The sequence below is a fragment of the Ixodes scapularis genome, unplaced genomic scaffold (assembly GCF_016920785.2).
Source record: "Ixodes scapularis isolate PalLabHiFi unplaced genomic scaffold, ASM1692078v2 PGA_scaffold3__209_contigs__length_174095766, whole genome shotgun sequence".
Lineage (NCBI taxonomy): Eukaryota > Metazoa > Arthropoda > Arachnida > Ixodida > Ixodidae > Ixodes > Ixodes scapularis.
In genome coordinates this window covers 59,018,472-59,030,320 of record NW_024609868.1, presented here as the reverse complement: position 1 = coordinate 59,030,320, position 11,849 = coordinate 59,018,472, and the positions used below count along the sequence as shown (strand labels likewise).

At 43.3% G+C, this 11,849-nt stretch overlaps 1 protein-coding gene across 1 annotated transcript in view; it reads right to left on the bottom strand.

The window, feature by feature from the left end:
- Positions 1 to 976: 976 nt before the first annotated feature.
- LOC8041254 (protocadherin Fat 4) overlaps positions 977 to 11,849 on the bottom strand; it is a 207,404-nt gene continuing 196,531 nt past the window's right edge. Inside the window, exons 51-62 of the mRNA XM_040502714.2 lie at positions 11,615 to 11,763; positions 11,289 to 11,460; positions 10,895 to 11,032; positions 10,619 to 10,797; positions 9,501 to 9,719; positions 8,413 to 8,501; positions 6,661 to 6,744; positions 6,184 to 6,252; positions 5,466 to 5,660; positions 4,493 to 4,663; positions 2,591 to 2,767; positions 977 to 2,163 (exon numbers count right to left, since the gene is read on the bottom strand). Coding sequence (XP_040358648.2) covers positions 2,070 to 2,163; positions 2,591 to 2,767; positions 4,493 to 4,663; positions 5,466 to 5,660; positions 6,184 to 6,252; positions 6,661 to 6,744; positions 8,413 to 8,501; positions 9,501 to 9,719; positions 10,619 to 10,797; positions 10,895 to 11,032; positions 11,289 to 11,460; positions 11,615 to 11,763 — 1,736 coding nt within the window. The 3' untranslated portion in view covers positions 977 to 2,069. The remainder of the gene's footprint in view (positions 2,164 to 2,590; positions 2,768 to 4,492; positions 4,664 to 5,465; positions 5,661 to 6,183; positions 6,253 to 6,660; positions 6,745 to 8,412; positions 8,502 to 9,500; positions 9,720 to 10,618; positions 10,798 to 10,894; positions 11,033 to 11,288; positions 11,461 to 11,614; positions 11,764 to 11,849) is intronic.

The window sequence follows — 11,849 nt, the reverse complement described above, 5'->3', positions numbered from 1 at the left end:
TTTCGTCAGGTGGAGCCAGGGATTGAAAGCGGTTTCGTGGACACTCTCTTGTGTTAACTGTGTTTCCCTCTTGGCCTTTCTACTATTTCTGACAGTTTGAAGGTACAGGCGATCTTCCTCGCCCTTGGCTGGGGAGACACACCACTCGTTTTTGGTTGTTGATCAGATACAGAGGCTGCTGTCCTCTAGCTGATGTTTCCCCTGGGAGTGGACGTTTGTCGTTCACTCGCATACTCATCATCAAGTCTGGCTGCCCGATCAAATTCTAGTTCGGCTGTTAGGGATATGCAGTGCCGGACTATGTGTAGAGACCCCTATTTCGGAATACGGATTGAGCCGAGCCTGTCACCAAACTAAAGCACATCAGTTGCGATGCCAACAAAGCGTGAGTTCCCCTTGTTCCCTAAATCTTTCAGTACCCATTATGTAGCTTATCCCGAATTGTATCAAAGTGAACTTTGATTGCAGCAGCTAAGTCGCTACTTGAAAGTCGTAAAGATCACAACAGAATGGGCTTTTCAGCGCGCAGATCAAATGTAGAGCATCCCTTTCGACTTTTTTTATTATATTGCCAGCTTGCAACCTCCTTGTCGACTACCTGCCAATGTAATTCAATTTTTCAGAGTATTTGTACCCTACTCAAGATAGTTTGCTGTAAAAGTAACTTAAATACTACTCTATAGGTATTTAGTATCTTAAATCAGGTGTGGCACAATTCGTTGCCAAAATGAAATTGTCGCACAAGATGCAGCAGACTTTCATTCCTGGCGCAATATGGCGCACATTGCGCAGCACTTCCATGAATATAAAAGGTGGCAGACTGACTCTGCGCAACTCACCTGTAATCTGGTCCACGATATTCCGGCAAAAGGTTAGTGTTTTGCAACTGACCCGCTATATATCCAACGGTTTGTTACTATCCTCGACAACTGTCAATGCAATTAGAGGAACGTCAAGTATAAAAAAGACACAATGGTTCATAGAGTCATGATTTATTAAAAAAAAAGTTTGTTTGCAGCAGTACAAAGATTTGAGTTTGCTATGTACAAGTCACATTATAATCCAGACACTTCATGAAAATGAATGAAAATTTTGTTAGGGTTAAACCAAAACTGGCTGTTTATCACTGCTTAACTGGCTCAAATATATTCCCAATTATTCTAGCAGTTTCACCGTCGTAACACTTGTGCTCTAGATATAAATGACTCAAAGTTCCAGTTATGGAATTGATCTACGACCATCGCACAAACAATTCTTATTCGTGTCCGGATTACTATATGCTGATGATGATGATGGTGGTTGCTTGGCATTTTCTTAGTCTGAAAAACGCAGTTCTAGACCGCAGGAAAACAAAACAAAGTAAAACAAGAAGCGCACTGCTGCTGCTAGAATTCCAAGCGCTTGGACATACTTAGTGGCCGTGTTTACAACGGACGTGGTTGACGCACAATGGTCAAAGCCTGGCGCAGACAAGACACGGTCGCACGTTCACAACTAAAAGCTTTTCGTAACTAGCGAACTCTCTACAACAAACCACATTTTTGAGAGACTCTTGGCAGGTCGCCGCACCCACCGAAAATGTCCGGAGTGCGCTCCCAGGCGGGTGCGGCCACCGGAAACCCGCGCACTGAACTTCTCCGATGCTTGATGTCCGTTCACGCGCACAAATGAGCGGCGGCGTTGAAAGGCACTTCGTTTTGTAGGGAGGCATCACCGTATCCTTTCTCGCAGTTTTACACAAACGGTCTGCCTGCCTCGGGCGCTCCCAAAGTTCAAAGACTAAAGTGTAGCACTGGAAGAAACAAAACAAAACAGACAAAACGGACCACTCATTTGCCAGCGAAAACAAACGCGCACTCGCAGTCCGAACACAGGTAGTAGTCGTCGTAGTAGCCTCGCTGAACTGCGCACTGCAGGTTAGCGCATTTAGTGGAATGAGTCACTGTTACTTGCAAGGGCCTGAGGTGTGCCCCGTGCAGACGCCGGGGCCTCTTCCGTTTCTTTTTCCCTCCCTCTCGTGAGAATTAGAAGAAGATGCACTAATGAAAGCACACGCTTTCGCGGTCGACTCATAACTCCGTCACGGGTTTGCCTCGTGACTGTGACTGATGGGACCTTCTCGAAGACCAGCTCGTGAAGTTCGAACCAGTCATGTCAGATTTTCTGAAAGGGTGTTAAGAGTAGGTTACTCTCCCATGCCGTTAAGAACAGACTCAAAAGCCAAAAGCACATGCAGCTTGTCAGTCAACACAGGCCTTGTTAAAAGGGGAGAAGATAAGTACACTGCATCATTATGCATGAGATCCAGTCGTTACGGAACCGTCACAGCATGTTTAGCCGAGAAAAGGGAAGAGAGAGCTGTCACTTCTCAAATCATGAGAGACGACTCAAGTTGAGAACCAATCCCCAAGTAAACGTGACTTCCCCGATTTCTTTGCCTCTGGACCACAAGATCATCATCGCCCTTGGATGCTGAATAGGAAACCTTGAATGCTGCTGAGTTGATAGCAACTTGAATCCGAGTCGCTGAGTTGCTCTATCGCATCTTTGAGCCTACTGCGTTATCACAATGGCATGGGAAACCACTTACACAGTCTCAACATCCCTATTGTCGTACCAGCCATTTTCATTCTTCGCGTAGCGCTCAAAACGAGGACTGCGTGGCGGGTTTAGGGACGAGGCGCCGTCAGGAGCAGTTTGTCGTAGTTTCATCTTGTTGTGCTTATTTACAGAGTAGGTGTCAGTCATGCTGTCATTGTAATCCATGCTGTGGAGATGCACAATAAAATGGCAAGGGTTAGTAAACAGGTCATACAATCTGGCTTATGTCTAATGCTCACATTCGCTAAAAATTAGAATATCATCAGAGACACCACACGTCCGCACGGAAAAGTTAAGTGATAAGACGCCAGCAGCACAGACAGAAAAATTTAAGTTTGTCATTTTACATATATCGAAGCCTAGAATCTTACGCACAAAAACCAAACGTTCCTTGCTATAAAATGCAAAAAATCCTTGGTAATTAAGAAAACAGTAACTCTACTGTTCGTAAGCTACCAAAATTGTTGCAGAAATATATATATATATATATATATATACACCTGTAAAACTATTTCTTCCGTCTTACTGTAGTTTTTCTTTTATAACTTGACTCAGAGAAACAAGGAAGCAAGGAATGGAGGATAGCCAGACACTATGGCGAGCATTGAATTATGTTGCATTCACTGCTGGCCGTATTATCTGCTTGGCTGCTGTTGCTCAGGTACTTTTTATAACGAAGAAAACTTCTCAATTTGTATAAAACTTAAGAATGAATTGATTTTTTTTATAAAACATGAATTTGATAGTCAAAGTAGTTTTCATGCAGCACGTTGTCTAGTAAGCAACTAACCTCTATTTTTAGAGCGCAGCTCTTAGGCGCCCGTTTATGGCTTGAGCGGCATCGGCGTAATCGCGACCCCCGCGCCCCCCTCCCCCCCCCCCCCCCCCCTCCCCGAGGACCTAAGGAGGACCTCGGGTTCCTTCGGGAGGACCTTGGGAGGACCTCGGGTAGCTCGGTGACCTCGGGGAGGGGAGGGGGGGGGAGTCATGTGACCCCCCCACCGAGGTCGCGGGACCCCCCTGAGGTCCCGAGGTCACGTGACCCCCCCCCCCCCTGGGGTCACATGACCTCGGGGCGGGGGGGGGGGGGTTTAGTACCTTCAATACCTTCCCTACTCCTCCTCAAGAGCTGCGCTCTAATTCGGCGTTACCGGGGGTTGTAAACAGCTTTCACTTTTTCTTCCATTATCCTTGCATTCTCGGGCAAATTTTGTTGGGAGCACTCACAGTTCCCCTAATTCTCAATTGTGCTCACTGACATTTGCAAGGGCTTACATTAAAAATTTGTAATATTTATAGCACCCACAGAAAGTTTGCTTAGAATTAAGAGTTTTTGTTTGCAACTATTTTGAAAGTTTGTACCTAGGGTCAGAGGCTTTCAGCTCTTTTAGTTTGGCTCTGCCAAAACACCTCATCCTTTGCTCAGTCTCACCAGTTATACCTCGTTACCATTTTCTGTGCAAAAGTTAGGCGTCATTTATACAACATGTCTCGACGTTCAAGTGCAATAACTTTATCGTAATGCAAAACTGAAGCTTAAAAACCAGCTGCAAGAATCATCAATATGCAAATTTGTTTCCTAAATAAAATAGGTCGTAACTAAAGTTTAGAAAATAACAAAGATAGGAGAATCAACATAGCCTGTGAAATGAGTCTGCTTATTTCCTAAGCTGAACACTGAGGCTACCTGGGTAGAATATAATAACGGACAATAAATTTCACACAAAATTTTATATTTTGAGCCGTGCTGTACGTTAGTTTAAGTTTAGATTACAATGTTACCTAACCAGCTCTCTTGCATAATTTTGTTTTCAAATGTTTCTTGTAACCATATATGATGTAATGAGCTTGAGAGTAGCTGCGAAATACTCAAACATAGCACTATACTTACGGTACGTCGTCCACATTGTTGTACTGCAGATTGGGAGGGGGCACCCCAATGGGGGGTGGGCCTGCCGAGACTCTGCCACCGTATGGGTTCCCCACAGCCTTGCCCATGAGAGGGTTTTTGATACTGTAAAGTCGCTGCTGCTCCCATGTCTTCTGACGTTTGCGCAGTTTCCTGAAACCGCAGTGACCCTTATTTTATAAGAATGAACAAACAATAAAGCTTAAATATGGCTGTGAAATAAATGTACCGTAAAATACCTGGCAAGCGCCCACTAAAAATTTAGAGATAATCGCGAAAAATTGGGGGATGGACGCTCAATTTTACATATCAATGTACTGTGTATATTTTCTCAGATCTTACAAATTTGGGAATGGGCACTTAGTATTGAATGGGCGGATATCGGTATTCTACGGTATACATAAAAATATACCTAAAAATATGCAACCATTCTTCTATTTAAGGTTTAAGAAAAGAATTGGTGCGTTCGACAGACCATATTGGCTGTGACCATATTATATAAAACTCATAAGCAGCTGAACTGGCTGAAGAAAATGCCCAACTCCGATTGTGACAGAAGTAGCCTTCACATTGGATCAGCATTGCATGTTGGAGTTTTATAGGATAAACACTGATCGCAATCCCCCCAGTGTTTCAGGTACTCTTCATAAAACACGAAGCTGACTGACACCTTTTCTATAACACCACTGTTAACATAATAAATGTTAACATAATGTTTAGAAAATATGGCTGCATTTAAAAGTATAGTAAGCGAGAGGTCTGGATAATATGATATAAAAATATATCTTCAAGAAAGCCAGGTAATGTATTTTTAAAATGTGCCAGACTTCTATCCAGTCAAGGGAACAAATTTACATTGGCAATAAATGCGATAAACAAAACAAAATGTTTAATTCCTTAGCCTTCCTTGCAGCAGGCAAGGAACAATGTGAAGGTTCAGCTGCCCTCTACTTACTTTCGTTGGCACGATGAGCAAAGCAGGACAATCCCCAAAACAGCACCAAGAAAGATAACACTGCTAAGCGCAATGATGGCAATCTCGGTCGTTCCCATCTGACTGATTTTCTCTTGCACTGAGACGCCTTGGATGCGCCGAATGCGGAAGGTCTCAAGGTAGCGCACAATCACCTGAGAGTTCTCGTTCAGAACACTGCAAATAAAATCATGCCATTAACTGTGCACCTCAAGAGTGTTCAAGTGAGTCAAAAAGAAGCCACAACGACAACATGAAAGATTTAAATGAAATCATCTTTAATACTACTGTAGCATCAACTTTTTTGACACTCACAAAGACACCCTTCTTCTGCCTTTTCTGAACTTCTTTGCCTTTGTCTTTTCTGAACTTCTACGAAAGTTCAGAAAAAGCAAAGCCCAACTGTGAAAAGGGTGTTGGTATTCTAGGCCTACATTACTATTTATTTTTAAACCACATGCTACAATTGTAAGTACTAGAGGTATCCAGAGGAAATATTCTAATCAAATATGCCTTTTGGGAAATTCTGGAGGATATCATACCTTCACGCACCATGTATAGGAAGCGGAATTACGGATACCTCGCTTCAAGTACTCAATAATGCTTAATTTTTTTTAGTTTGCACACTGTGAGCTCCCAGTCATTACTATCCAACAGCTTGCAGAAGGCATATTAATGGATCTGAGAATAGATTTCTTACTTGAGCAAAGTATCAGTGTCGACAATCTCGTTGGTATCTTTGTTGATAGCATAAAGGAACAGGTCCGACCTAAAAATAAAAGGCATGCAACAGAATGTCAATGTAAGGCAAAGGTATATACTGTAAAGGACTTAATTTTCGCGGGCTCAAATTTTCGCAAATCGGGCCAAAGCTGAAAATTTGAAATTATTCGCGGGTTCTAATTTTCGCGAATCGAGTGTAGCTTCCGTAGCGTTCACATATTGCCCGCATTGTTCGCGGGTCGTATTTTTCGCGAATTGTAGGCGATTCGGGAAAATCGCGAAAATTAGATCCTCGTGAAAATATAGTCGTTTACAGTATTCTTCGTTTGGATAGAATACGCTCCCTACTTTAATAGCCATGCACCAGATTTCACCTATACAATTAACAGCTCTACTTCAAGCTTTTAAGTTTACGGTAGTTTTTTTGTAGGAGATCATTTGAAGGTCAACTCACGACTCAGGATGCTCCATCTCGTCTTCATGATGTGGCTCCAGCTTTGCCATTTTAACTTGGAATCCAGTAATATTTCCAAGGTATCTATAACAAAAAAACAGCAATTACCACTCGAGAGCTTCTGTTAATGAAACATATTTCTTAGCTCCGCACTAAGCATGTTTCTGTCAACTAAAATGTTTCGTCAATTTGCCTTAGTATTTCCTTTGCCACGCCCTAGAAAGAGTGAAACATAAAAAAGCGACTAAAATAGAAAGTCGAACCTCGTTATATCCAGCAGTGCGAGGACCGTGAAATAATTCTACATAACCGAAATTCGATACACAAAATCATACCAAAAACGCGTCAAAGTGCAGCGCGATTTGATCACTCAAAAGCTAGCGGCAAAAATGACTACTCATGTAAAGCGTTAAAATAAACTACTTATTTCGGCGAAAAAAACTGACGCAGCGTAGACTGCTTCTTGGAGTTGACCGCATGCCTTATCACGGTCCGATCCACGGTCTCTAAACAGTTCACCAGTGCCAGACCACTGCCGTCTTCCCGACAATGTCGTAACGGGCCTTGAAACGCTGTAGCCACCCACTACTTGCGGCAAAGTTTTGTGCCCAGTGAATGAACGCGAAGTCCCTTGCTTTCTGTTGAAGCATCGGCCCCGACACCAGAATGTTCCGAGCCCTTGCGTCCATAAAGTACTTGCGAAATGATTTTTCCACGTTTTCGAAGGCCGGTGTACGAACACGGCGAGGGTCGGAGCGCTTGCTTTGTTCAGCCTTCGATTTAATGTCACTCTTTGTCTTCAGCAGCGTGCTCAAAGTGCTTCGCGGTATGTTTTACGCTTCGGCAACGCTAGACTTTTCTTCTTTTTCAGCGTGGCGGATGATTTCAAGCTTCGTCCCAAACGTCAGCGACGTACATTTATTCACGTTTGATGCCATCAGTACGCCACACGCGGTTGACGCAGCGTCGGAAGAATGAAACCAATGAAACTGCGAGAGCTACGCAACAAGCGCATAAAAAGGCGATGCTGGCGATCGCGCTTACGGATCTCAGAAGCCATGGACACGACTGGTTACTGAGCTGACTGAGCCCGTATGCCGCAGAGTCTGGATGGCGCTCCCGGCACCGGAGGCATAAAGCTCTATGCGGGCATGCGCTTGTAAAACTCGTAAACAACTGCTGCGCCACCGCTATCCTTCGATGTGTTGCGGGAAAGCCCGCCGTGTCCTGTAATGTATTGCGGGAAAGCCTGCCGCCTCTCTCCGAAGCCCACGCTTTCCGGCGCTGCGGAGTTTGATATACTCATTTTTTAACCGACCGAGTTTGCTATACAAAAATTTACAATGCTTGTAATTCATATTACAGTTCAAAAACAATTCGATGTAAGCAATAATTCTATATATCCGTGTTCGATATATTGAGGTTTGAGTGTACAAGTCTTACTTGAATTTAATATCCAATGTCTAATTTGGTAGCAGTCATTTTATAATCTGAATGAAGCTTCGTTAATGACAGTCACATTTCGAGGAAACTGAGAGCTGGAAATATTCCACTGGAGACAGTAAAGCAAACCACTAATGCATTATAATACAAGTACAGCTGCAACAATTTTGTACCATAATAAATAAGCTAATGAGCATAACTAAAAATTACATAACAAAGGTATTGTGGAACTTCGCACATATATTTGGCAAGAAGTACTTTCCGCCACAAAGACAGTGGCTTTCAAAATGGTATAATCAAAACACTTACCCAAGAATCCTGTCAATATGTTGTTCCACATGCACTGGTGGAGTGTCAGTAACAAACAAGACTAGTTTGGTTTCAGGTAGGACGTAAACCTGGAAATAATAAAAGTAAACAATAAGGGAAAACTTGTAGAAATAAACGCAACCACAAAACAGAAAAAAAATATTAACAGCACTATAGTTTATAAAATCCCAAAAACAGTCTGTACCCCTGCTAGTATGTATACCAATATTGCATGTTGTCATAAAATTTACAGAATGCTCCATGATGGGTTGTGCTAATTCAAATTCATATGAGAATTCTAATAATATTACTGTGCCTTTTGTCATGGACTACCCCGTTCAATATTTAAAAATGGAATCATACATGAATATCTGGACGTATACACGACCTATACATCAAAGATATGTATGTATGCAGTGACACATCAGTTAACCTTGAAATAAAGTGTCAGGTCTGAACCGGAGAGGCCTAACTTGGACAGCGCAGTACATCTACCCCCGTTTCACAGTAAGAACTCTACGAGTCATCTCTGCCCATCCCCTGCTGTGAACCTATCACAGGACTAAGCGCCCCGCACGTAGCTGCATCCGTCCCGACGGTAAAGTGCCACTCACACCGTATATAATACGCCTTTTTAGCGCGTATCCCCCAGGTGAAAAATACTGCATAATAAAGCGGCATAATCATGCTGCTTCGTTATATTATACCGTTTCATTCTGCAGCATGCCTCACTCATTTTGGTCTTGATGTTGTCGTGCATTATACTGACTTGCATTTATGTAATCACCCAAATGATTGACCGCAGCGGGCGCTACGAACCATCAGAGTCATTCCAATGGTCGTTGTCTTTTGCGCCCTGCAATGACCATGATTTTTTTTAACTGCAGCCTAAGCTTTCGTTTTAGATGCTGCTGAGCTGTAGAGTTAACTTACTTTGTTTCCGAACATAGTACACAACCTTATTCTTTCCTTTTCCTTCATGACGATCACCTATTTATATGCTGCTTTAGTTAACCACTAGTTTAGGTTTAGCTCGCTCTACCACAACAACACATGACTCCAGCATTTTGCAAAGACGGGACACTCACAAAGACATTGGCAACGGCGGCATTTCCTCCTTCCGACCCCTCACGATCGACGGCCTTGACGTCGAAGCCGTACATCTTGCCGCCGTCCAAGGAGAAGGTGACCACAGAACGCACCACCCCAGTGACCGGGTCGATCTGGAACTTAGAAGAGGCGTCTTCGGCCTTTTGGATGATCTCGTAACGAATGGCGCCGTTGAATCCAGTGTCAGCGTCGCGCGCCTAGAAAGCAAAGAAGAAGCATTGGAGTAATGGTATTGAACACCAGCACCATGAGTATTTGTGTGGCTCATAGTCTCCTGGTGCATATCATGTTTGTTTACTGCTGGCTGACATTGTTAAGGAAGAAAGTAAAAGAGAACAAAATGAACAAAGAGTAATAAAGTCCTCCTCCAATTGTTGGTGTTTTGCTATACCATCACTATATGACTTTGTAACAGCATCTGTTATAAATTCGATGAGCCTCTCTAAACTACTTATTTCTTGGGAGCAGTTTCTTTTAAATGGGATTATCAGCGTCACAATTGCATAAATTAGTGTTGCTTTATAAATAAGACGTCCTGCATATATGTGTGAAGTTTTGCCATGGGGCTTGTGCATAATTTTGTCACCTTGAATTTCAAATTGTTTAACTTTTGGTAGTGTCAAATATATGCATGTTATTTTGTTGCCAACCTTGAGGAATTTTACATTTAAACTACTACTTTGAGTTTCTACCTGCTGTAGCTGTGAACTGAAGGCTAATAGCAGTAATTGCTGCTAAAGGCGTTTTCTGGCATGCATGGGAGACAACCTTGTTGCTTTGATTGGTTCATATTGATCACCCTTAAATGCGGGTGTGCACTGTAGGACCTTACGATCAGGCTAATTGAAACCTGCCAGTAATCTGCAATGGAACCCCTTGAATTGTGGTCTACAACTTTCAAATTAATACTTCTGATCAGATGAAAGCCACAAGCAGTTGAGGATAATAGCTCATTAGTAGCTCATGTTACCGTTACTCGCCACAGTCTCTTCTCTTGACTGACACCTATTGCTGCTCTCTAACTCCCAACAAACATTGAAGTTGCCCAGCTTGAACCTTAGGCACCACAGGAAGCTGGGTCAGAAACACTACTTACATGTAATTTGGTAACTTGATAGCCGAAGGAAGCTTCCAGAGGCACGGCAGCCACTATGGGTTTGCCCTGGTGGTCAAAGACGGGCGAGTTGTCGTTTTCGTCGCCCACATTCACAACAACGAGGGCTTCGTCGAAAGCGACATGCGCCGTGTCCTCTTCGGGCTTCTTGTTTCTCTTTGCTGCAACAATGGTGACAAGGGAAAAAAGGGCATCTAATCCACTTACGTTCTACAGGACACGCATCTACTGTGCTACTCGGAGCGGCTGTTGACTTACCCGCATTATCGCGCACCGCTCGACCAACCCGTTTCTTGTTCATCGCTCGAACCTTCACGACGTATTTCGACATCGCCTCCCTGTCGAGGCTTGATGTGACCGACAGTCTCCCGGTATCGGGCTCGATTGCAAATAAGCCTGAAATGATGTAATGAAGAAAGAGGTAAGAGAAATATTGTTTTAGAGTCTCATCCCTTAACCAAATACCAAGTACTAACTCAATTGTCATCTAAAATGTCAGACCCTCAAAACCACCGAAATGAGGACAGGTTACTAAACGCAAGGTTCAAAGAAGATTCGAGTGAAGCAAGAACTCACACGATTAGTGGCGTGCTTGCGAGATTTTATCCAACCAGGTAGGTCAAAAGAAAAATTAAAAATTCATATCACTAACCATTGTAATTGTTTCCGACGATGGTGTATTGAACAGGCCTATGAGCAATCTCGTCCGTCGCATTCAGATCAAGAACCACTTGTGGGGCAAGCTGATTCTCGAACACAAGCACATCGTACATCCGCAGAGGGAACAGGCGGACGCCTTGGCCGCTACCGATGATGATATTCACCTGAAACCAAATCAAAAACTTTATTTAGCATTGACAACCTATAATTTGTTCAAATATTTCATTACCAACGTCGGTATAGCATGTTAGCCGCCCGTTAAAGCTGCCCTTTCTACATAGAGCATAATCAGGCTCTTACACTTTCCATGTTGCTTACCTCAGCGTGATCCGATTTTGGAGGATCCCCGTCATCCGTCGCAGAAACAACGAGACGATAGTGGCTCTGATGAATGCTGTCGAGAGCCTTGGCCAACCGAATCTCGCCATTGTGCGGTTCTACCGAGAACGTATCCACTTCTTGGGGGTCTAAAAAAAGTACAAAGGAAGGCAGTTAGGATACACCACTAGAAACCAAAATATAATGTCAGCAGATATGTAAACAATTGCACCAA